The sequence below is a fragment of the Bipolaris zeicola genome (assembly GCF_000523435.1).
Source record: "Bipolaris zeicola 26-R-13 unplaced genomic scaffold scaffold_25, whole genome shotgun sequence".
Lineage (NCBI taxonomy): Eukaryota > Fungi > Ascomycota > Dothideomycetes > Pleosporales > Pleosporaceae > Bipolaris > Bipolaris zeicola.
In genome coordinates, this window is record NW_006912074.1 from 177,346 (window position 1) to 201,082 (window position 23,737).

General features: G+C 51.3%; 10 protein-coding genes across 10 annotated transcripts; 5 read left to right on the forward strand and 5 right to left on the reverse strand.

Annotated features, from left to right (window-relative positions):
- Window positions 1–1,103: 1,103 nt before the first annotated feature.
- On the forward strand, window positions 1,104–1,418 carry COCCADRAFT_23847 (uncharacterized protein; the record flags this gene model as incomplete). Its single annotated transcript, XM_007711098.1, has 1 exon — window positions 1,104–1,418. One exon carries the CDS (start codon window positions 1,104–1,106, stop codon window positions 1,416–1,418), a length of 315 nt encoding a protein of 104 aa, XP_007709288.1.
- Window positions 1,419–2,521: 1,103 nt separating this feature from the next.
- Window positions 2,522–3,001, forward strand: COCCADRAFT_88306 (uncharacterized protein; the record flags this gene model as incomplete). Its single annotated transcript, XM_007711151.1, has 1 exon — window positions 2,522–3,001. One exon carries the CDS (start codon window positions 2,522–2,524, stop codon window positions 2,999–3,001), a length of 480 nt encoding a protein of 159 aa, XP_007709341.1.
- A 1,164-nt stretch (window positions 3,002–4,165) lies between these two features.
- COCCADRAFT_88329 (uncharacterized protein) lies at window positions 4,166–7,846 on the forward strand (the record flags this gene model as incomplete). The annotated part of the gene is made up of 5 exons (XM_007711152.1): window positions 4,166–4,240; window positions 5,077–5,461; window positions 5,624–6,697; window positions 6,958–7,632; window positions 7,692–7,846. The coding sequence occupies 5 exons, from the start codon at window positions 4,166–4,168 to the stop codon at window positions 7,844–7,846; spliced, it is 2,364 nt and encodes a 787-aa protein (XP_007709342.1).
- Window positions 7,847–12,366: 4,520 nt separating this feature from the next.
- On the reverse strand, window positions 12,367–13,230 carry COCCADRAFT_88250 (uncharacterized protein; the record flags this gene model as incomplete). The annotated part of the gene is made up of 1 exon (XM_007711153.1): window positions 12,367–13,230. A coding segment is annotated over one exon (864 nt), but the record flags the coding sequence as incomplete, so codon positions are not given.
- A 307-nt stretch (window positions 13,231–13,537) lies between these two features.
- On the reverse strand, window positions 13,538–14,241 carry COCCADRAFT_88388 (uncharacterized protein; the record flags this gene model as incomplete). Its single annotated transcript, XM_007711154.1, has 2 exons — window positions 13,538–13,720; window positions 13,930–14,241. The coding sequence occupies 2 exons, from the start codon at window positions 14,239–14,241 to the stop codon at window positions 13,538–13,540; spliced, it is 495 nt and encodes a 164-aa protein (XP_007709344.1).
- A 651-nt stretch (window positions 14,242–14,892) lies between these two features.
- On the reverse strand, window positions 14,893–15,456 carry COCCADRAFT_88291 (uncharacterized protein; the record flags this gene model as incomplete). The annotated part of the gene is made up of 1 exon (XM_007711155.1): window positions 14,893–15,456. The coding sequence occupies one exon, from the start codon at window positions 15,454–15,456 to the stop codon at window positions 14,893–14,895; it is 564 nt and encodes a 187-aa protein (XP_007709345.1).
- A 301-nt stretch (window positions 15,457–15,757) lies between these two features.
- On the forward strand, window positions 15,758–16,315 carry COCCADRAFT_23851 (uncharacterized protein; the record flags this gene model as incomplete). The annotated part of the gene is made up of 3 exons (XM_007711099.1): window positions 15,758–15,807; window positions 15,935–16,164; window positions 16,263–16,315. 3 exons carry the CDS (start codon window positions 15,758–15,760, stop codon window positions 16,313–16,315), a joined length of 333 nt encoding a protein of 110 aa, XP_007709289.1.
- Window positions 16,316–16,685: 370 nt separating this feature from the next.
- Window positions 16,686–19,158, reverse strand: COCCADRAFT_2567 (uncharacterized protein; the record flags this gene model as incomplete). The annotated part of the gene is made up of 2 exons (XM_007711089.1): window positions 16,686–18,849; window positions 19,025–19,158. 2 exons carry the CDS (start codon window positions 19,156–19,158, stop codon window positions 16,686–16,688), a joined length of 2,298 nt encoding a protein of 765 aa, XP_007709279.1.
- Window positions 19,159–20,617: 1,459 nt separating this feature from the next.
- COCCADRAFT_88264 (uncharacterized protein) lies at window positions 20,618–21,016 on the reverse strand (the record flags this gene model as incomplete). The annotated part of the gene is made up of 1 exon (XM_007711156.1): window positions 20,618–21,016. The coding sequence occupies one exon, from the start codon at window positions 21,014–21,016 to the stop codon at window positions 20,618–20,620; it is 399 nt and encodes a 132-aa protein (XP_007709346.1).
- A 635-nt stretch (window positions 21,017–21,651) lies between these two features.
- Window positions 21,652–22,851, forward strand: COCCADRAFT_88429 (uncharacterized protein; the record flags this gene model as incomplete). Its single annotated transcript, XM_007711157.1, has 1 exon — window positions 21,652–22,851. The coding sequence occupies one exon, from the start codon at window positions 21,652–21,654 to the stop codon at window positions 22,849–22,851; it is 1,200 nt and encodes a 399-aa protein (XP_007709347.1).
- Window positions 22,852–23,737: the final 886 nt, after the last annotated feature.

Below are 23,737 nucleotides of genomic sequence, written 5' to 3' on the forward strand. Positions count from 1 at the left end.
GCCGGCGTGGTATGCACAGGGTATGTGCGGGAGACCAGCATGACCTTGTCGCAAGTCTGACATATCGGCTGGGATGGTACGGTCCACTTCGTCTCATGATTAAAGCCGGCATATGTCGAGCCAATCAACCGCGTGGCGTTGCCTGTCAGAAATGCCGCTTATGCAGTAACGTTCGCAACTGAAAATTCGGCTGGAGGCATGGCCATTTCAAAGCAGAATGAAGGTCTAGTCCATTTCGCCAATGGCCCGCGAAATTGGAGGTCGTGTCACGACCTCTTTCTTCATCTGATTACGCATGTATACACTGAGTGTGTGTACGGGAATAATCACATTCCTACCTACGCATTGATATATTGCAGTACGTTGAGCATCGTATTCGGCATTCCCGTGCGAAACAAGCACCCCGGTCAGTACGACTAGTCCCAGAAGTTGGGGGATCGGACACCCTCCCAGGCTGCAATGGCAACAACCCTCAAGGGGAAGCAGCGGGAAGCAAGGTCGAGGGGCCCAGGGGATCTTCGCTCCAGGTTCGTGGCTTGGGGTTTTGCGTTACCAAGATTAGTTGTCAAACTGTTCTTTTTTTCTTTCAACGTGGTTGTGACGAGTTGTCGCGCCGTCACTGTTCATTCGTGCGTGTTGGTGCAAGTATGATGAAGCGACAGAGGCCTAGATTTCTCACCATGGCCTACTACTAACTATCCTTGTATACGCGACGGTGTCCGTGGGCATAAATCTCCCGTCACTGGATCGTATTATTGCAAACATTGTTGTGACGATGGGCTTACATACGTGTCGATCATTTGCCTGATGGACCGAGTCTAGGGTTTTTTGCTCGATAAGCAGTAAATCTCCCGATATGTATACACTGCGGCTGGGGCGATAGCCTTAGTTTTGGTGTGTTTTCAAGAAACGACAGATAAGGCAGGTCTAAAGGATACTGTGCAATCCAGAGACGCACATAGTACATATGTACTTATGTAAGTATGTAGGTAGGGCGAATCGGGGAATGCGGTAGGCGCAGCGGGGTGTGGTGGTGGGTGGTGTGTAGCGATTTTTCTCAGCCTTTTGCGCTAGACAGGAGGCCAACGGGACGAGTCGGATCCATGTGCGGCAGTATCGCACAGCTTGTCCATTGTGATCGTCGACCGTTATTGAGCAGGCCTGCACCCCTGCTTCCCGCGGGTGGACAACGGCCACGACCAGAGTCAGGTATGATCAAGCGTGCCCATGGCCTGTCAGCCATGTATCCGCACGGCAACGGCCAGCCGAGCCTGCCAACGACGGGCATTGGACAAAGACCAGGCTGGCAGCTAGCGAGCGAGCGTTCTCGCAAACGTCACACAAGCAGGATTCGAGGATGCGGTGGGACAGGGGAGCAAGCGATGTGCACGAGTCGCTCGACGGGCCAAACCAGCTGATGGGCCCCCGACATGCACGCCGCCCGTCAGGCCATGGGCTTGCGCTACAGTGTGGAGGAACAGCGACGACTAACCGTCGTAAATGGACTATGAACAGAAAGCCGATGTAACACGGCATGCGTGCGCAAAAAGGTCGCTTACAAGATCGACACTGGACCTGCCAGATGTTGCGCGACTAGTGCAGGCGCGGCCGGCCGTCAATGCGTCAAGAGGCGCCGTGGCGGACCAAGTGTTGAGCGCGTTCAGGGAGATTTGGGCGCGCACAAGGGGAGAGCAATTATCGTCGTCGAGTGTAGAATGCGCAAGACGGCATCAGGTTGACGCTTCGGATCGAGCGCATACGCAGCCGCGTGCGCCAGCCGTGTTCACCGGCGGTGCAGTGGCATTGTGTAGTGCCCGACAAACAAGTTTGGAGCGGCGTTGGAATAGAGTTGATGGTCGCTCGGTACCTGACCTATCTCCCTGGTCGTGAGCAAGGCCAGCAAGCATGCTCCCAGGGTTTCTCCGCACTGCGAACGCCTCGCTCGGAACATTTACGAACCCAGGTCCCATGTCCGCGATCGCGACAGGGAGGGGGTGCTCACGACATGGGACGGCGCGCGCAGTGTTTACCATGGAAGCCGTTCTCGAAGCCTGTCAAGCACAAAGACACAACGAGGGCGAAGGAGGGTCGGCCCTGGATGCAGCGCATTGCTGGTGTCTGTATGTAGGTAACTAGATGCGTACATGGCGCCGTCAGCAGCCGTACGTCTTCTAGGCCAGAAAAAACAATAATAAAAAAGCAGGCTTTAAACGTGCAATCAGGGAAAGATAGGGAGACGAAGCAGTTAATGCACCGAGACGGGCTTTTTTGGGGTCGGCTCGAGCGGTGCAGCAGAATGGAATTGCTCTTACGATGGGCTTCGGCGGCTATTCGCCCCCATTGTTGCAGTAACGTTTCTTGAGGCGTAGTGCGCGCGCTGAGCATAAATTGTCATTTAACTTATTATAGACGCATCGACTCAGGCCCGTAACAGGCAATTCAGCGTACTTGGTCCCCCATAGCCGCATGACCGGGCATTTGCGGATGGCGGACAGGGCTGACGGGGGCAGGCATGATGAAGATGGGCCGAAGACGATGCGGCCACGCCCCTGAGGTCAGATGTTTGTGTTCGGTGTCATGGTTCCGCAGAGCTCGCAGGAGTGAGATGCAACGTCCCAGGGCCGATCAGCGGCAATTGGACCAGGCCGCCCATGACGCTGCTCCCGAGAGGCATTGCCGTGACGAGCATCGCGTGGCCGATCTCGAGTGCGGTACATGGCGGTTGGTGGATGCGGGCGTGCATCGGCCAGTCGCCGTACGCGACGTTGGAGCGAGCAAGTGTTTTTCTGCCCTCACCGGCAGCGGCGGCCAATGGCGGAGCAGAGGGCGGGGCGGCAGAGTGGTGCAACTGCTCAAACGGTCGACTAGCGGCGGTGAATTGGACTCGAGGGCAGGGCGCACACACGCTCACACACACCACACACAGCATGCGGCAAAATTGTGGGAGAATGGGTCAGTGACGCGTCCGATAGGGCCGCGGCGGGTGCGAGCTGTGATCTGAGGGCGAGGATTGTGAGTACAGGCTGCAGGGGCGAAATGAAGGTCGCATGGTGCATTGCTATAGCAGGGCCGGGGCCAGCATGCTATGGTGCTGGGATGCTTACTACAGCAGGCCTTGGGAGTAAGGGAAGTACCGTGGGGTCGCGACTGCCCATCTTGAAGGATTTAGCCGAGCGACAGGGGAGGGAGGGGGGGCAGGCGCGACCCATGACGGCAGGCAGCAGGCAAGCAGGCAGGCTAGACGTGTGTAGTAATGTTAGTAGAAAGTAGTTCTAGTCTTTCTGAGTGCGGGACATGTGCGCGTGCTTGGCAAGACAAGAGCCGGGCAAAAGACGGGCGCGGACAGAAGGGAATGGATGGAACGAGGATTGTTATGATTTGACACGACAAGACAGGACAGGAAGAGGCCGCGGGCGTGGGTGAGGAGGGCGTCTGGCGTGTGTGGTGGTTTGGCATACGCCGGCGTGGGCAGCAAGCAAAGACACTAGGCAGAGTTTGAAAATAGAAGCTGCGCTTGCCTTGACCGCCCCATGGCCGCCGGCGACTTCCCCACTCGTGCAGGCGCGGCCGCCACCACTTGAGACGCGTCGTACGTAGGTAAGTAGTGGAAAGAGCAAAGCTAGGCAGAGGCAGTGGCAGTGAATGGGTCACGTGAGGGGGGCTCACTGGCTCGCTCGGAAGGCGCGACCGGGTGTCGGGGCAGACAGACAAAGAGAGGCATAGGAGAGCGACAGGGACGGGGACGGGGGGGAGGAGGTGAAGGAGGAGTATACGCACAGCAGCAGGCCCTTGGGCGCAGCAGCACTCTCAGCATTTCGGCGGCGATCCCTGGTGGCAGAGCCGGGCTGGCCGCTCGAAACAGGACCGTGTCCGAGCGTGCAGCAGACCAGGGACAGGGCCGGCGTCGGGAGCCGTGTTAGCTGTTCCAAGTTGATTTAACGACCGTCTCCACCGCGGCCGCCCCACCGCCTCTGCACTCTCTCACACGCTGCCTGCCCTGGGCCTCGCTCCCATTCCCTAGCCGTCGCTAGCGCCGCCTGCTCTGCGCCTGAAATTGCGCAGGCCACGCTACTGCATCTCTTCGCAATCCTCGTCCATCGCACCAGCGCCCGGACCCTCGCTGCCCGGATCCTTCGACGTCGACTCCCACCGCGCAATCATAACAATGTCGCAGCCAAAAATCCCAGATAGGGCCCGCAACTATAAGGAAGACCAGGCGCCTGTAGCGTCACAGAAGATGGTGAGTCGACTCTTGCTCCTTGTCCACCCCTACCGCACCACCCTCGCTCCCGCATCCCATCCACGCCCACGCCCTCGCTCTCGCTTCCACCTGCAACCCCGTCGCGACCTCTGCACCCTCGACCGTTGGTGTTTCGACCAGCGCGTCTGAAGCCGCGTCCCTAAAACCCTCGCCGCCGTTGGCAGCTTCATCCTCGCCCTTTACATCCTGCAGCAGCCACTGCACGCCGCGTCCACACAAACACCCACCACCCCCAGCACCGGCGCCTCTGCTCGCCTACATGGTACGCCCTTCCCGCCAAGCTGCCCTGCTACTACCCAAACCCCCCCTCCCCTGTCACCATCGCTGTCGCTGTCCTGGCTGCTTCTGAAGCCAGTCCGCCGCCTTCTTGTCACGCAACGGCCAGCAGCGGCACCCCGGCACACATAGTGTAGCCCTACGCTGCCCTCCGCCCTCCACCGCTCCTCTGCGCTGTCTTGTCAAGCTTGCCAAAAGGCCGCCCTGCCTTCATTAGCCTGCCCTTCCCATCCTATAAACTATACCCTACCCTCCTGTCTTTTTCCAGACCCTGCCCCTCGCCTAGGTCTTGTTGCAGCACATCACTGCCCTTACACCCTAGTCTACCAACCAACCACAGCCTCCCCACCTTGCCCCCACCTCCACCAAGCTTCTACCTGCTGCCACTCCCTGCACTGATCATCATCATCACCATACGGCCTTTCGTTTGCCTACCTCGCCTTTTTCTTTTGCTGCCTCTTACCACCACTTGCTTTTTTTCGCCCAATCTTTTTTCATTCTGCCACCTGCAGCCTTACTGACCTGGTCCGTCTTTTCAGCATCACCCACACTCTGCGCAGGGCTTGCCACCGCCAAATCATCTGCCGGTGCACCATCCTAGGCCTGGCGTTGTCCACCAGCACCAGCAACACCACCCCGACTCTCCTCACCAGTCGGTCCCGTCACAGAGCCCCGCACAGGCACACTACCCATCGCCCCAGCACCCAGCCCCACAAGGTCCTCCTCAGCACCAGTCGCCCTACATTCAGCAACAGATCCAAAGCCAGCAAGGGCCGCCGCCACCTCCTCCACCACAGCCCCAGCCTCCTCAGCAACAGCAGCAGCAGCAGCAACAGCAACAGCAGCAGGAGGTTCCCTACTACTCGCAGCACCACCCCAGCCCCTACAGCACCAACAGTGCGCCCAGCAACTATTCTTCGTCAGGTATGTTGGCTTTTTGCTTCTTTTCTGATCCTTCAGCTCAGACCTTCCCTGTCAATGCGTGCCACGCGTGCGCGCAAGTGCCGCCTTTATGACGATTAGACCTGGATGCCCCCCGTTGTATATTCCATCAAAATGAACGCGTTGACCTGACTTTTGCTCCAGAAACCCCAGAGCTCATGGCGGCCGCAACGATGAATCGGGGCGGATACCCACCAATCTCATATCACACCCCACAGTCAAACTCGCCAGCTTCTGTTCAATCTCCTCAGCATGACCAGCATGGCAGGCCCATTTACGGGCAACCGCCTAGCCAGATGCCTCAGTCCATGTACTACACTCCATATGCATCTGCGCCAGTTCCCCAACAGTCGCCTTACCAACAGCATCCTTCAAGCGCGCCTCAGCAACCAATGGCCTCACAGTCTCTGCTCATGTCTCATCAGCAAAACCAGCAGATGCAGCACCAACACCCGCATCACCCACAGACCCCGGGAATGACTGGAAGCCCAAAGCCACGAATGTCACAGACGCCGCTCCAAAGGCCGCCATCAGGACTGGGAGGCCCACCTCAAACCACGCCTCAAGGACCCCCTGTTGGTACACCAAACATGCACCCAGGTCCTCCAGGAGGACCCAACGTCAACCCTAACGCTGCGCCTGGTCCCATTCCTGCAACCACTCCCTTGGTTGTTCGACAAGACCAAAACGGCGTTCAATGGATTGCCTTTGAGTACTCGCGCGACAGGGTCAAGATGGAGTACACGATCCGCTGTGACGTCGAGTCTGTCAATGTTGACGAGCTTCCTCAAGACTTCAAGACTGAGAACTGTGTATACCCACGCGCCTGCTGCGCCAAGGACCAGTACAAGGGCAACCGTCTCCACTACGAGACTGAGTGCAACACTGTTGGCTGGGCTCTTGCACAACTCAACCCTTGCCTACGCGGAAAGCGTGGTCTTATTCAACGCGCCGTCGACAGCTGGCGGAACAGCAACCAGGACCCGCGACTGAGGAGTCGTCGCGTGCGCAGAATGGCCAAGATGACCACGAGGAAAGCCCAATCGGCTACACATGGTAACCACATGGCTGGACCAGGTGGACCAGGTGCGCCCGGGGTTCCCAACTCTGCCGGACTAACTGCACCACCTCGACCAAATATGGGCATGGGTGGTCCCCAGATGCATCATCACCATGATGGGCCAGGAGGGCCTCACGGAGGACCGGATGATGTTAGCGGTATGTTTCACCAGATGTGATGTGATAAAGCGTAATTGTTGGTTGTTAAATGATACCTCTTGTCGTTCTTTCACTGCATGTATATTATTACACTCTTTGATGTAATACCCCTTTCGATACTACCTACCCCATGCATGTATGCATATACCCACACGCACATAGTCACCATATGGTTGTTGTTTTGTTCTGCGCGGGATGATTTTGGAAAAAAAGTATGACCTTTTTGTTCGGACGTGCAAGCTAACTTTCTTTGTGTACAGCCAATGAATACGGTGAATCACACACTCATCACCACCAAGCGCCAAATGGTCAACAATCGCCCCCGGATGTGCGCACAACGCAGAATTTCTACCCTAACTTCCCTGCCAGCGATTCCGCTGCGGGAACGGGTGGTATGCCGCCAATTCACGACGGATTAAGTCACCCCCCGCCTCCACCTCATGCGGCAGGTGTAGCGGTCTCAAAGCAGCAGGAGCAAGATGAAGAAGAACGCAAACTAGCCATTTTTGGCGACCTACCTGACTCCAAGCGTCGCAAGTTTATTCTCGTCGACGACGCGCAGCGAGGAACTAGAGTGCGCGTGCGAGTTACTCTTGACACGGTCAAGATGGAAGAGATGCCAGACTCCTACCGCAAGTCCAACTCCGTCTTCCCGCGCAGCTACTTTGCTATGCAAATGACATCACCGCCTGCAAGCCCCCGTGGCAGCAAGGTCTTTGCTGATGAGCCTGATGTCGAGGACGACCCCAGCTTTCCCTTGGCTGGTTCTACCATTGTGCCAGTACCAACGCTCGATGGCGAGGCGCGTGTACCGAAGCCGCGGCTTACTCGTTCGAAGCGATCCAAGGAAATTACTCTCAACGACCTTGGATACCGCATGAGCTGGAGCCAAAGTCGTGTCTTCGCTGGGAGGACATTGTTCCTACAAAAGTCTCGTAAGTAACCAAGTCGCGACCCATATATTCAAGAGGACGGATGTACTAACCGGTGATAGTTGATGCTTACCGCAACAAGATGAGAAGCAGCATGATGGGCCAAGGCCAGGATGTGGCCCAAGTAGCTCCGCACTTTGAGACCCGCGTCGGAAAAAGACGTTGGAACGAAAGAATCGAGAGGGTCAAGAAATCGAGGCGCGAGGGCTCTCCTTAAGAAGTCTCCGGCCGCATCACCGAAATTGATGCCCTGGTTGCAAGCAGCCGCCCTTCTGACCCACTTTTCGGCACTTGCAGGGAGCCCCTACGAACGACCGGGGTCAACCACACTTTTCGACCCTGTATTGAATCCTTCATGATTAACCCGGCCGTTATCCCCAACCAAGTTTCACATCAGCTGCTTTAGGTTTCAGACCGCTGTCATCTGTCCGCCAACGTCTGTTTCCTTTTCGAGCATCCTGTTTGCACCGTCGCTTGTCATAGTCGAGCAGTGCTTTTGATACCCCGTCTGCAAGTTATGACCTCTTGCGACATCCCAGTCTGTCTCTTCATCTCTGTTCTCATTTACATACTGTTTGCCGGACAACAATGCATGTTCTTTGTGCATACCAATCTCGTCGGCGCTCATGGTATAAAAAAACGGGATTAACGGAAAGCATTGGAAAAGCATGACTCGAAGCGTCTGAGATAGGAGTTTTTTTTTAAAACAGGTTACGACTGTCTGTCCTTTTTGGCATGTATGTTTTTGCACTGCGATTGTTTTTTATTGGAATATAACTGTAGATCTTATGAGTTGATAAATGGTACTGGTATCAAAGTAAATATAATAGACGTGTTTTGTTGAAAAGAAAAATATCAAAATCAAAAAAGAATAGTAATCCTTCGGTTCCACCACCTCTTCTTTTCCTTCACCCTTGTTCTCTCTTTTCCACCCCTATCTCACTCTAAAAAATCTGAACCCGTCCACTCGGACACACATAAAAATAAGTTTTTCACTAAACCAGGTTTGATTGCCCTTTTGCCCCATTTTAACCTTTGAGATAAGCATGCATCCCCCAGACTTTGTCGGCTTCATGCAATCTTTTGCCAGTGCAATCCCTATCTCACCCCGGAGTGGTCTGATTTTCTTTTCCTTTCTAATCCATTTTCAAACTAAAATGAAAGGAGCATAGGGTAATGGGGGAACAAGAGTGTTTGAGAATACCCGGGATGAAAGTGTTTGGTTTATTTATCTGACATGAGCATGATGATGAGCGTGTGTGTGTGAGACAGAGAGAGAAAGAATCAACGGGCAATTGCCGAACTCTCTACCATAGCTTGATTTTTGTGCGATGGCTTTTTGTTAATCTTACATAAGTTGTATATGTTCGTTGGGTATGTAACTTAAAGCTTACTTTGACTTATTTACCCTAGCCGCTTCGTCCGTCTGCCTGCGCGATCCATGCCGCTGTTGTCCATTCACACGAAAAGCGGCCACTGAATAGAACTGGGGGATCCCTTCACCCGACACTCCCCGCCAACCGTTTTTTAGCCGCGTGGAAGTTTGCATTGCAGAGAGAGAGGGGGGGAAGGGATGGGGGGGAATCCTGGGTGTTTAGTGGAGTGCGGGATAGTTGCTTGTCGAGTAAGACATGCCTCTCTTTCTTGCTCCCTTTGGGGGATTGCGTTGCTTTGTAATATATTGCGTACAAAAAAAACACAATGCTGTTTCTCTAAAATTCTTTGTACATGAGGTACGTGGAAGATAGAGAGATATGTGTACATATGGCTTTTTGGCAATGTCACAAAGTGGGAGTTCAATGAGCAGCGCTCTCTTCGAGCAAAAAAAAGCCAAGGGTTAGAACGCAAAACCATAGGTAGACCCCTGCAATCCAACTTTCCCGTTCCTATCTCTTTTTTCTCACTTTTCGTTCCACCCCGCTGCTCTTCCCCACTCTGGCATATAAGCGCTAGCGCCCTATCGACATGGATGATGCACAGCACAGCATTGCGAATGCGAAATAGCCGTTTTTTTCTTCTCGTTCTCGGAACGGAAGGGGAAATGGTCGTGGGGAAGAGGTTTCGTCATCATGAATCGCCCTTTCTTTTTTCTTCTTTTGGGTGTTTTTTATTTATTTGGGGGCCCTTGCTGGGATGCGAGTAATTGTGAATTATACGCGGACGAAGTGAGCGGAGGGGGAAAGGTTGTGGAAGGGGTAACCTTGGATTCGTGGGAGAATGTGGCGTCACGGGATTGATTTGGAAAGAGGGAAAAGAAAAAAGGGGGGAATAGTTGCAATGGGGACTAGGGATTACGAATGGGTGAGAGTCAGTTCTCTCCTTCCTTTTTCTGAAGGAGTTTCTTTTTTGCTTCTTGCCTTGAGTTTTGTGGCTTTCTTTCTTTTTCGGGTCGCGATTCATGGGCTTTGGGAAGAGGGATAGTATGGTTGGTTAGTCTGGCGTTTTCCCTTTCACTCAACTGCCGGAGGAGACTTTTGCGCCTCGTTTAACTAAGTTTTGAAATCAAAGCGGTTTTTTTGATCTGTCAACAAGCGAGAAAGGCTAATTGCCGTAGATACGGTTATTCTTTCTTTTTTGCTCGGTTTGGGTTTAATCTATGGGTGAGTGACTCGAGACTGCGCAATGCGGCGAAATAACTATTGGTAGTAGCTCTGCGTAAGCTTTCTCTCGGTCTGGGCTTAACAATGCTGACGAATATGCTCGTCGTCCGCATATCTGGCTTTAAACTGCTCCATCTGTTTTTCTTGGCTCTTCCTTGCCCGCCGAATATCTTGCTCTTTTCTCCTTGTCCTGATCGCGTGGTTCTTGATGCCTAGCTAGGTATGAAACGCGAAGCATGACGCGACTGGCCTCGCGTGATGCTAGTATCATCGTAAACAAGGCCATCATCGCAAGTACGCTTAGAGAGAGAGGATCTCCGCCTCGTGCTAGCGATTCAGACATGATACGATGCCGACGGCGCACGCAACACAATCCCGAACCGGCACTTTGAGTACCCGCGTGCCGCGAACCTGGGCCCAAGGACGAGGAGACCAGAGGGAAAAGGGCCACATCGGCGAGGAAAACAGTTGCGCCGAAGAACCAGCGTTCGGCCACTCAATCCCCATCTTCTTATTCGCCCCGAACAATGCTCCGCGGTATAGTACAGCAATGCGGGTTCCCACTTCTCACGCACACACATGTCTTGAATGCGCACATACACACACAGACAGATTTGTATACTCTTGGCAATGACGCGTTGCTGCTTTGCGACCCCATCGCCGAACCGCTGCTTAGCGCGCCCGCTCGCTACGCAAAGGGCAGGAAAAAAAACGGTTTTCCCACACCCACCCACAACACCCTTGTCCTTCTCGTCCACCACCCCCGTAACAGCAAATCGCCTAGTGCGTGCAGTGCCGCAACGTGCTCTAGCACCAATCTACTAACGGCCCGCTAAGCGGCAATTCCTCCGCATGCATGTTTGCGTCTCGTCGCTAGGTAGGTAGAACCCGTGTCGAGGCGCGTCGTGTGTGCGGAATACGAATGCGGTTGTTGATTTTTTTGTTGAGTTTTGGCAATAAGACGAAACAATACATACTACATACTGAAAGTAGCAGGTGTTACGTGAAATAGGGGAGGGAGAGAGAGAGAGAGAGGAAAAGAACAAGGCTGAGGGGGCATTACGTTCCCCCCCCCCCCCAACGGCTGGTACCGCCCGAAGTTCTCCCACACTAGCTTACCATGTTCTCCTTTGCACTAAGTAGAGCGGGCCCCGGTGAGATAGACGCTTGGGTAACACCACCCCAAGATTGCACTACAAGCGAGGCAGATTGTGCAAGAGAGAAAAAAGAGGATGCGGAGTTTATTTTCTCTTTCTCTCTATTCGCTAAGGCGTGTGAGCGCGTGAGCGTGTGGGGGTGAGAATTAGGCACCAAAAAAGGAATGTAGGAGGTCATGATACGACTACGCTTGGTAGTTCTTCGGGACTATGTAAAATGACATGGGGGCCTTAACATACAGAATACGAGACGGTGTTTTACGGGTACATGTGTGTGTGCTCGGCCTGACTTTCTTGGCAGCTTGCATGGCGGAGGATTTACATACATACATGTGTCTGAGTGTGTGTGTGGAGAACAGTTCAGCTGAGCTGACATGCAAGAAGGATGGTGGATGGAGATAGAATAGGGCAACGAATGGGGGACAGGAACGCGTTCGAGGGTTCATATTGCGATCGACAATGAGTTTTGTCTAGACTTTTTTTTTCGCCTTCATCGTGTTCGGTTGCCTTTTGTAATGTGTGTATATGTCAGCTACTCGTGTGAGATTCTTTCGTCACAATCTGACGTGTGTCGGGGGATAGTCATGGTCTGTCCACTGTTCGATATTGAGGGTGTGTAAGTGGCTGGAATCGAGTGCCGTGGACGGCAGTCGTAACTTTGTCTACCTGCGGATAGTGAGAACGGCGGCTATACTCCGGATGTAGATCAGTGACAGATAATTTTGAGATGTGCAATGAGTTTCTGTACGACGAGAGATGAACAGATGGAAAGAGTGAATAATTTTGTGTATACCATTTGACAAGTTACGCTGTGTTCTATGCTGTAGATGCTACATAGTTGTCAGAAGAGACAAGATGTGTACAATCTACTGGTATCGAAGTGTTGATAGAAAACACAGCTGCTCTAAGATGCCTGAGACCCAAGGAATGCCTAGAAAAAAAACCCATCTTCATTAGTGACCGTCCTCTCCACATAGGTATCAAGGCCAGTGTTCTCTCCTCTTGATGCGAGGCTTTGTGCTACTGCACTGCTCATCTGTTGGAAATACTACACCATTGATAAACTTATGCTTACTGGAGTCTGACTCCAAAGGAAATGGGTTTCTGCCATCTTCCTCTTTTCTTTCTATCGTAGTTTTGACAATTCGGCGCCGCCCAGGAGCCCTGACGCTCTCATCATCTGAATCGTCTGCAAGCACATCTACTTCCTCTCCAACATATTTGCTGGGAGGAGCTGGGGTAATGCTGATTCTCTGTAGCCCACTGCTCATCTTCTCAACACTGGTAGCTTTGTGGCCGCCTTGCCCATTGCCTGTGTTGGTGTGTTCGAAGAACTCAGGGCTTTGTTGACTAATCTGGGCGATCTTTGCGACTGCGTTGAGCTTGGCCTTTCGATTTGAGTATTTTGCAGCGATTGCTGGAGTCGGAACTGCAATGATGTGGTTAGTCGAATCCGAAGATACAGTGACAGGGACATTTAGTGTACCTGACTGAGCAGTGCTGTTCAATGTTTGTGATGATAATGCTGCTGCTTGGTTGTTTGCTCTTACTTTCGATTGCGGATTGATCTGAAATCCAAAGCGATTCTTCTGTGTACGAGATAGCCCGCTTGTAGCGGCAGAGGTTATAGAAGGCCCCAATTTTGCCCTCTTGGTGCTCGTTCTCTTCTCTTCTTCTTCTTTTTCTGAGGATGATGCCTCCTCATCGCTAAAGGATGAGCCATCATCACCATCTTCGCCACTACTGATGTCGATTACTTTTCTTTTGCCCTTCCTGGCAAAATAGGAACGTAAATTATTTGTCTGAGAAGTGGCTGCGGTACTACACTGACTTGGCGTAGTATTTGAGTCGTGTGTGCTAGATGTTGTCACCTGGGAGCTTCCTCGGATATCGCTGTTATTTTGGGCGAGAGGGTTACGTATGACTGGGACCAAAGGTCTCTTGAAAGCGTTGCCTAGGAGAGTTGATTTTCGCGCTCTAGTGGTGATACCTGGTGGTAAAGAGGGGCTATTTTGAGATAATGGAAGCACGTTGTTGACGTGCTGCTGCGACTTACGTGTGCCCTGTTCTTTAACATGCGCTGAATCTGTGAGAATGTTAGCTTTAAGTTGAAGCCTGAAACAAGTCGTGACTTTCCTTGAGCAGCCTCTGCTAGAGACCCATCTCTATCTGACATCTCAAAATTTCCTTGTGGTAGTGGAGTTGTGTTACGTTCTGTTTGATCTGTAGAAACATTCGCATTATTAAGAGTGGTGGTGCGAGCTCTCTGTTGCTCTCCCAAGTTCCGCGGTGACTGTGGCAGCACATTTTCTCTACGCGTAGGCTTTGAGGCTTCTGGTGAGCACTAGAAGCGTTAGTGCATAAGAAGTAAAGTTTCAGCAGAGCCATGAATGTACCTTGGATTTCTTGGAGTTGCCTCTAGGCAGTGCTGGAGCTGGAGCTGGTGCAGATGTTGATGACCCTGGTACGTTCCTTTGTTCTAGAAAAACTAGCTCATCGTCATCAGAGTAAAGATTGATGACATCAGTGGTAGTCTGTTTAACCAGGCGTGTCTGAGGCGTGCTTGTGTATGGTGAGGTCTTGGAGGTGGACGCCGGTGTCTGCCTAGGTCTATCACCACTCTTCTTTGGCAGCACAGTTCCTGAGCTGTTTGCCTGCTCATTGTTCAAAAGGCCGTTCTTCTCACGTTGATGCGTAGCAATGAGATCTTCTCGCTTCTTCTCGATATCTTTGAAGAACTTAGCTTTCGCAGCTTTAACTTCGTTCTGGAAATTCTGTAGCTCAGTTATCTGCTTGTTACGAAGAGCAATCCACTCAGCGTTTCTAGGATCTGAAGGTGTAAGATTTAGCGACATAATGACAAGAGAGACAGAGTTTGAGGTAAGTATTAGTAGTAAGTGGAGTAAGAGGGTTAATCGCGGCAGGTAAGAGTGGCTAGAAAAAAAAGTAAAGTTGAAGTGAAGGTGAGTTGTGAATCTACTTTTACTAACTATGCGAAGCCCGCTAGCAGCTCTAGCACTAGTGAAGTGAAAGTAAGAGAAGAGCCTCTAATAGGTATGCTGCATTATGAAGTGAGAACACCTATGTTGAAGTATTCAGCTGTAGGAGTCTCCATAGTAATTATTGAGGTACATTATTGCCAGGTTTGCTCTATTGAAGGGTTCAAGATGCCAGTCTCTGCATGTGAGAACAGGCACTTTGCCGACGTTTGCTCTCTTAGCATACGTGGTCAGATTCAGCAGTCATACTGGACAGACTGCTTTTCTCCTAATGACACCTACGGAATTTTGCAGTGGGCGCCTCTGTGTATCTTTTTTACGGTGCTTCTTAAGCAACTATATAGTAGATTCTGAGCTTTACGAGTTTATTCCCGAGGTTTTCCTTGCATGCCATCTCGAGCCAAGGTCTCTTACTTAAATCATTATACGCTCTAGATGTGTTGCAAGCGCTTATAGCATAGTAAGAGCTATATTTCTTTTCTTTTCCCTTCTTCTACTCTCCCCTCTTTATAGATATTTCTTTGCTGCTGTGGCAACTCTTTGTCTGAACACTGGACTCTTAATCACCTCTCCATTTCCAACCGCGAAAAAAGGGTTCATGATAGTTTTGACCCACGCCTCATACACATCGACCATGAAGTTCTTAACAGCCTCCTCGGTGGCGGGACTACTAGGGTTGTATAGTCCGGCACCTCCACCAAGTGCTGCTCGTCCACCAGCTAAGCTTCCTCTGACACCTCCAGCACCTCCACTTGTGAGCCCTAGGCTTTCATCGCGTGGCCTCGTCAGGAGCAGAAAGCGTGTGTTTCCGCCTGTTATCCAGCATGACACATAGCAGTTCTGATACTTGTCGATATGCTTGAGGTACATTGGTGCAGAGCCGCTAGACGTGGAGGGACCCCATTGTACTTCTTCGACTATGTCGAGCGCAGAATGCAGGATGAATGGGACAAGGGCGCGTTCGCCTGGCGTGTAATTTGCAACACCAGTTCCACCGCTGCGGGATGTGCCAAAGTCGTGGGTAAACAGGGGAACGTCAAGAGGTGAGAGTATTGAGAATGTGTACGACATGGTGGAGTGTTGTGAATGCGCGCACGAATGCGCTTGGTGTAGAGGCTTGTGGTCCAATAGGATTGTTCTACTTTATGGTACAGTGACACCTTTTCCGTCGTGTATAAAAATCCTCCTCTGGTTGTTTGTGATTCGTAAGTTCGTGAAGTTGGTGATAGAGTTAAAGTTGCAAGGGGAACGAAGTGGTGCTGAGCTTCCCCACGCTAACCGGGATGTTCGCCAAGAAGTCCGCGGGAGTGTCTGCGCAGAATATCGCGACTTCAATTGCGCAAGCCCGGCCTCTCGACCCCAACACATCAACATGTTCGGTCCCTTCCGCCTCACAAATCCGCTGTCGGGCGGTCTGCTATGGTGCGTCTCTCCACGATCAATTTACCCGCGCAATCGCTCGCCCCCGCCACCATCGATCATTTCCGCCCTCACTATTGCCATTTCTCACAGATTGTGCCCGGTGACGAGACACTAACGTGGAACACAGGAAAGTGCCATGGCGACTCTCCAGGCACCAAAAGTACCGCCATCGTGAGCGTCTACGACATGTCGACTCCGTTGTCTCCACTCTCGATACCGCACTACGACGAATGGGCCAAAGCATGAAGAAGGTGGAGCGCTGGAAGACAGAGATGCCGACTGAGGAGGAGATGCTCCCGAAAGACAAGTACACTGTTTTTGACCGGAAAGTAAAGAGGTATCGCAAGGGAATACATAGTAAGTGGCATACACTACGGAATTTCGCTACAGACGCATTTGGAGGATCAATGAAGGACATGGGAAACCGCCTAAGGATATATTCTGACGATCTGCAGAGGTTCCCAAGTGGACGAGGGTCAGTCAGCGACTCAATCCTCCAGGTTTCTAGATGGCCATCATGGCAAAAGATGGCAAAATATTGTACATTTCACTGTTACCATACGGATTGCATTCAAGGCGCTGTGGAAAGGTGGGATTATAGTGTATATGATCTTGCCACCTCAAAAACACACAAACTTAGTTTCTCAGGACCCAGCTCTTAACATATGAATCTTCCGCAGTGAAGTATTTCCGGTACATCGATTGCTGGTGTTCGTGTTTCATGAATATGGTATTTTTTTACTCGGTTCATATCAGATATTACCTCTCCATCCCACCTTGCGTATGCGAGAATTCCAAGCAAACATATCAACCAGCACAAGAAGTCCAAAAGCGCCTCCCCAGCAGTAATCAAGTCTCGTAGTTTCCCCCCTCTATCATTAGAACAACATGCCTAGCTCATTAGAGTCGACTATTCCGTCGATTCCGAATCCTTGAGCATTCCATCCCATATCGAGAGGGAGGAACCCATTCCACAGCGCAGCATCATCAGCCGCCGTATTGTTTCCACCGCCATGTACAGCAAATTCATTGACAGCACCCAAGTCTGTCCAGCCAAAATCACCCATCTGCTCTGTAATTGCTGGACTTCCACCTGTGCCATTACTACTGGCTTGTGGACTCGTTTGATTACCCAGAACCGGATGCTGTGGGAAGCCGTTCTGATCTACTGGTGTGCTGGCAATATGTGTACCAGGATGGTGAAATGCGGAGCGATTTGCTTTATCCTTCTTCGGTACCTTGGCCCAGAGCAGTTTGAGAAGCTGAGAATAACGAGAACCTGGGTGCTGGACGCCGCTTCCGGATCCAACAGCACTACGTTGTAGACGAGCTACCGTTTCGTTGATCATGGCGCGGATGGCACGATCCTCATCTGCGCTGATGACACCAGTACAGCGAGCACGATAGAGGAAGACGCCTGCATAAACCAAGTAGAGATAGTATCGAAGTGGCATGAACCGCAATGAGCGCTCAGGATCTACAAAGTTGTTGACAGTTGTGAGAATGGCCTTTGCAGAATCAAGACCTTCATAAATGAATCGTGCGTCGCCCACAGCTCCTACATTGTTAACAAAAACGCGCTGGGGTGCTTGCATGCGGCCTATGTCGGTATTGGCTGGAGCACCAGCTGGGGAGTCTGTGGATGCTGATGTTGAGGGCAGGGCTCGAAGGACAGTAGCTTGAAAAGCAAACGCATTGGTGTATAAACGCAGATAATCGTACGACATCAGTAGACATGCTTTGAGAGGTGGTGAGCATGTCAGGGTGCCCCACACGCTCTTCCAGCCGTACATGGCTGATCGGAAATCGTCAATAAACTTGATGTAGCTGCCGCTCATCTGTGAGCGGAAACTTGAGCTAGGATTCGAGTACAGCGTATCATGCACGTTGCTGAAGAGCTGTGTAAGTTCCAGGTTGGCCTGAAAGATGGAGGCGTGGTCTTCTTCATTTGGATTCTTAGGGATCAGCGAGGGGTAGTCCTCTCTTCGCAAAGTCGTTAAAGGCCCAGGACCACGAGACCAGAACGCTTTTCCGATCCTAATGCTAATATGACGATCGGAAACGTATGCTGCTGTCCAAATGAGGCGCTTGCGATGGTGATCTTCATCCTTGTATTGGTCCACGAAACGGAACGAGTACCGATCCAGCGCGAGAAAGTACGCAATTCTCAGAGCAAGGCCAACGTGCATCCAGCTTTCCTTGTCTTCTTCGCCTTTGCCAACTTTCCCAGAACCGCGCTGGGTATACGGTGCCCATTCGGCTAATAGCAGGAGAGCCTCTACTGCTTCAATACCAGCATCGCCTCCTGCAGCGAGTGCAGAAACTAGATTCTTCATATGCTCGGAACATGCTTCGTATATGTGCGGCTCATCGACGAGATCTTTAGAGGCAATTAAGAGGATAGCAGTAAGGAGGTGCTGCTCTTTAGTCACCAGGTCTGAGAGACGAGAGGTTTCAAAAGCATGAGCCGGAGCAAGAGGGTAAAAGGGATGATACTGCTGTTGAAATCGAACAAGCAGCTGGGAAAGCGAATGGACAGTAAGGATACCCCGGTCTAGCAACGGGTAGGAGAAGGAAATTGGTGGCGCCGGCATGCTGAGAGATGATCCTCTGGCATGCGGAATGCTGTTACCGTTTCCATTGTTCTCTTCGTTCGAGCTCGATTCCCCAGCAACCCTGGCTAGTATGCCCAGGGCATCAGACGGATTCTGAAGATTCGAGAAAGGGAGTTCATCCGTATTTGACGAGTCTGACTGAGCGGCCTGAAGTTCTTCGCCGTATTGCGGTTCAACAGTGTCTTGCGACCATGTGGTTCCGAGATTGCCCAAAGTATGGAAGCTTCTTTCTGGCGCATTCGCCGGGAGCGTCGGCAATGGCTGCTGTGGTTGCGCTTCCGGCTGCGACTCAGACTGCTGCTGTGGTTGCGATTCGTCGACGCGTTTCTTTTTTCGCTCCCGCCGTCCGCCGCGATTGCTACCGCCTAACACGCATTCGAGATTGTCGCGCTTACATCGAAGGCACGGAATAGAGTTGTTTGAATCTCTGCAGCATCGTGTCAGTCCCGGAACATGTATGCTGAGCTTTTTATATTGTAATTCGAGGCCGGCTTGTGTGGTTCAGCTGTACAGATCATTTGCGCTGGATTCTGTACATGCGCATGCTCAGATGTTCAAGCCAACCTCAATGCGCGAATGCGACAGGGCTGTCAACCACTTACAACAAACAGCGACTCTTCCTCTTCCTGCAATTCAAGCATGCGATCTGCGTCCTTTTGATCTTTGAAGCTTCGTCTTCATCCGGGTTGGTGGCCGCCTGTGCGCCGACAGGCTGTTGTGGGGCATTTGTTTCCATGCCGCATTGCGAGTTGGCGTCTGGTGTCGGTGTTTGAATCTGTCGGGGACTGGGGAAAACGCGGAGACGCTGTCAACGGGGTATCGCTCCTGTTTCGGGCCGAGATGGACTTTGTGGCGCCAGAGCCTGGAACTCCGCCCGACAGCATTAATGGCATCTCCTTACGTACTGTACGTGACCTGAGCGTGGCTGTCATTCGATATTGTGGCGTCAACACTGAGTCGCATTTGCGATTGAGACATAGGGTACTCTCTCAATATTTACACCACAAGAAGACAGACACACCCTGCACTCTGCTGAGAGGAGTGGTCAGATTCCAGGTTCGTCGCATCCCACAACAAAAATCCAACAATGTATTGTTCTGACTTTCGAAAGTCTTCAACAAAACAGGGCTCGGTGGTGTAGTTGGTTATCACGTCAGTCTAACATCCTGTTAGGCACACTGAAGGTCCCGAGTTCAAACCTCGGCTGAGTCAAAGCCGGAGCTCGTATGAGCTTCAACATCTTTTTTGCTAGTTTGGGATCATCTCCATGGTAGTGGTCGTCGTCGTCGTTCTAGTTGGAAAAAGTTTTTTTGCAGGTCTAGGCGCTTGGACATAACGCGCTACCAGCTTCTGGTGCACAGTCTCTTTCGTGAGGACATGGGTTTGTCCCGCTCAACCGTAATAAACTCCATACATGTGTGTACGGTTTCTAAATGAGATTTTGACACTTGTTTGAAGTCAGGTTCGGTCCCAGATAGTATTCCGAGTAGGACCGATCGGCAAGCAATGTTACTTTTTTCAAGGTTAAATTCCAGTAGACATTTGACGTATGCCTATGACGTAGTTCCCTGACTCGATAGCGAAGAATTTGACGTAAACTACTGTTGACGAACAAATTAACGTACTACACATGTAACAACACGGTGCAGTACATATGGGCATACATACATGATAGATGCTCGGAAGAGATCCGGTGTGACGAAACCGTGCATTGCTATTGTAGTGAAGGCATGTCCTTGAGCATTGTCACCCAATCATATAAATTATTCTAATAATAGCATAAACCTTGTCAGAAATCTCAGACGTATCGAGGTTTCCTAACATGAGACATGAATGTGTGCATAGAGAGATTCTACTTTCTACGGGCAAACCGCTTTATGACGGCAAGACGATAAGTTGACAGCAAGATATACAGAACCCATGAATGGACTACAAAGGACTAGTTCGGTTAATTGAAATTTGTGAAAAAGAGTTCGTTGGAGTATGTCCAACCCAGTAAAGAGACCAGTTCTTAGAGGTGATAGGAGGATGCAACAAAGTACAATTGAAATCATGTAGATCAGTGCCCAATAGTTCATATGCAACTACTAGGCCATGTACAAAACCATCATATGATACCACGAAAGAAGATCTCATTCATCAGTCGGTAATGATATTTTTAGCGTGTGTTCTACCATATTGTAACCCCGCCGCTCTCACCACTCCAGACTCAAGGTATCAGCCCAACTGCCCTTCTTCTCAATCTTGAACGCACTCTCTATGTTTCCGGATCCGAGATCTGCTCCGTAGAAATGCGCAAAACACCCTCGCCCGACCTCCTCCCACTTCAGCTCTGCCGCTTTATCCGAATGGACTTGCCCGTCGCCATCGGTTCCTGCGGCCAGCACTTCATACCGGATCTTCAGAAGCCACAATTCTGAGACGTCACCAAAGAATTTATCAGCGGTACCGGGCACTTGGTCGGAGGTGGAGAGATGGATGTAGCCATCGGTGCGGTCGAGGTCCGAGAGCGGGAGACGGGTAGGGAGCGGTGAAGGCGGGGCGCTTGGAAGAATCTTGTACAAGAAGGTCGGTAGGGGCTCAGGCGCTGGCATGTTTGCTGACGGTCCGCGTGATGTGGCAGAGGCAGCCTTTGTGCTCACCGGCAGCGTCGAGTATGGAAAGCTTGGCTGACGATAGACGTCACAAGAGAAGCCAGATTCATCGCGTCCAGAAGACAGATGCCTGTGTTTTGCTTGTGATTGGCGGGGCGAGATTACGTGAGGGACGCGAAGGTCCACCCCAACCACGGGTAGAAGATGGCTTTTGAGCGCCACAATTCTGACCCTGAACAGGACCGGGTAGCCGACAACATGGACAAGTTGTTTCTTTTTCCACACAGCCTGCACGTCGAAGGTAACGTTCAAAGTGGAGAAAGCTGCCCGACGCCTGGTCGTCCCTGTTGCGTCACTCGGACCACACCCACTTGAGTTGCAAGGCGACCCGACGATTGGACCACGCGACAAAGATATATTCGAAGGAACGAGTCAACACCATCACCTATCCAGAGCAGAGCATTCCTCCAGAGCCAACCAATCCAGCGGCAGGAGTCGCATTACCGTCGCTGCTGTCGAGGTTCGTGTTTGCTTCTATGCTCTTGCGCTAGTTGTTAGGTTGGGTACTGCGCAACTGCTAAGCATGCTCGTGCCGGCGAGTGCATATATCTTCTCCATCCGCCCCTCAACACAGCATGACAGCTATACAGCTAACGGGAGATGAGATGCGCCACCTCTCTGAAGAGCTAGGAGATGTTTCGACGAGATGTTGTGTGCGGAGGACCGTTGGTGCGCCTACTCCATCACACGTCACATTTGAATACCTCAACAAAGGCGCCGCCAATATCATCTTCAAAATCCAGAGTTGGACTCCGAATAGTCCTGCGACGACATTTTCCTTTATCGATGTTTTGCGCGAAGGTCAATTGTCTTTCAGAGCTACGACCATGGACTATGACTATCTCATGCGCCACGTTCTCAGAGTCCCCAGAGGTGGCCAGAAACATTTATCATCCATGGAAATTATCTATGGATACGAGCGTGTGATCCGGCCGTTGTTTTTGCCAGGCAAATACAAGACCCTTGGTCAGGCCACAGTATCGCGAAACGGTGCCGACACCCCTCTCACAGTGCAACTCAACCGAGACCTCACCAAACATCTTATGGACCATGAAGCTGTGCTCCTACTACCAGAAGTAATGAACCATCTCTACACAATAGGTGGAAAAGGCACATTTAACAACATCACACCACGAAACTGCTGGGGCATACTCCTTCCCAACATGTCACCTACCCCTGGACAGTCAATAACGCTCGAGATCAAACCCAAGTGGCTAGCGCAATCACCAAATGCGCCTCCAGGAGCTATCCGATGCCGGACTTGCGCTATGCAGGTCTCTGTGCCTAAGAATAGAGAAAGCTACATTTGCCCGCTCCAAGTGCTCCACGGGGACTCGAAAGCCCTTCGCCCCTGGGCACATGCAACAGTTAAGCGCCACTTTGGCAGCAAATCGCCGTCCCAGACTGTAGTTTCAGCCATGGTTGAAGGCATCGTGACCTATCTTACGGTTGGAGACGGCGTCGACCTATTGCGGCATCTATTTCAATTGCAAAGTACACTTGATCCGTTGGGTGTCCTTTGTCGCCCGCAGCATGGGTCAGAACTGTTTGACCATAATCTCCGGCTAGCAATGACTCTAAGGGACTGTTCGCTCTTCATCAAGATCTCCTACAACACCAGCGGCATGACGGGAATCGAGTCAAAGCTTGGTGATCTTGACTTCAAGTCAGCCGAGAAGATTGTCGATTGGATGGACAAGGAAAAGCAGCTGTTGAACGAAGGTGCCTATTTCGCCTCCACAGGTCCGCCATGTTGGATCCAAAATGGCCGATGAGTCTTGACGCCTGGATTGGCCTGGTACTCAGTGTGGGCCAGCACTCATATTGACGTACCGGAACTGAATACAAACCCAATCACACCATGCGTTATCCAATGCAAAGCAGCATTACAGCATTCTTTGACATTACCAAATCAACATCGATGGCTGTCAAATGACTGCCCATGATGAAGCGATCATCTTCAACGAACACCGCGATGAAGAGAACATTGCACAACACTCATCGACATCGGACACCATCCACGACGCTAGCTGAGCATATCAACGCATTCTTTCGATAACAGCCGTGCAACTACGCACATAGAACAAATCAAGCATACCCAACAGGCAGCTTATGCTTCGAAGCAAGAAGCACAACGAAGAGCTGGTGTCCAAGCAGAAGAACCCAACGGCAATCATGTATCATAGCGTATCGTTCAAAAGAGATGAATAACGCAACGAATCGAGGAAGAAGAAGAAAAAGAAAGGAGAGGAAGAATAACAGGTGTGTTGTATATCAGTGAAGGAAAGGGGGTAAAAAACAAGAGGGGATAGACGGGAGAGTAAACGTTTTCAAAGCGCCAACCCATGAATTATATATCAATGCGTAATTGTTGTACAGTAAAGTTAATACATTATTGGCTGCTGAGATTTGTCCCCAAGGTTTTGAGATTTGTCCCCAAGATGAGATTTGTCCCCAACGCTAGTGCTAGTGTAAACTTTCTCTCCAACTTAGCTTAGTGCGTAATCTTCGAATCCGCCATATCCGCACCACTACTAGATATTTACTGCAGGTAAACGCTCATCGAAAAACGTAGCTGTCTAGCTTATTTTCTTATTCTTGAACAACATGGGCGATATTACACCTCCTCTAGACCAGCTCTACGGTTCCTATGAAGAAGCA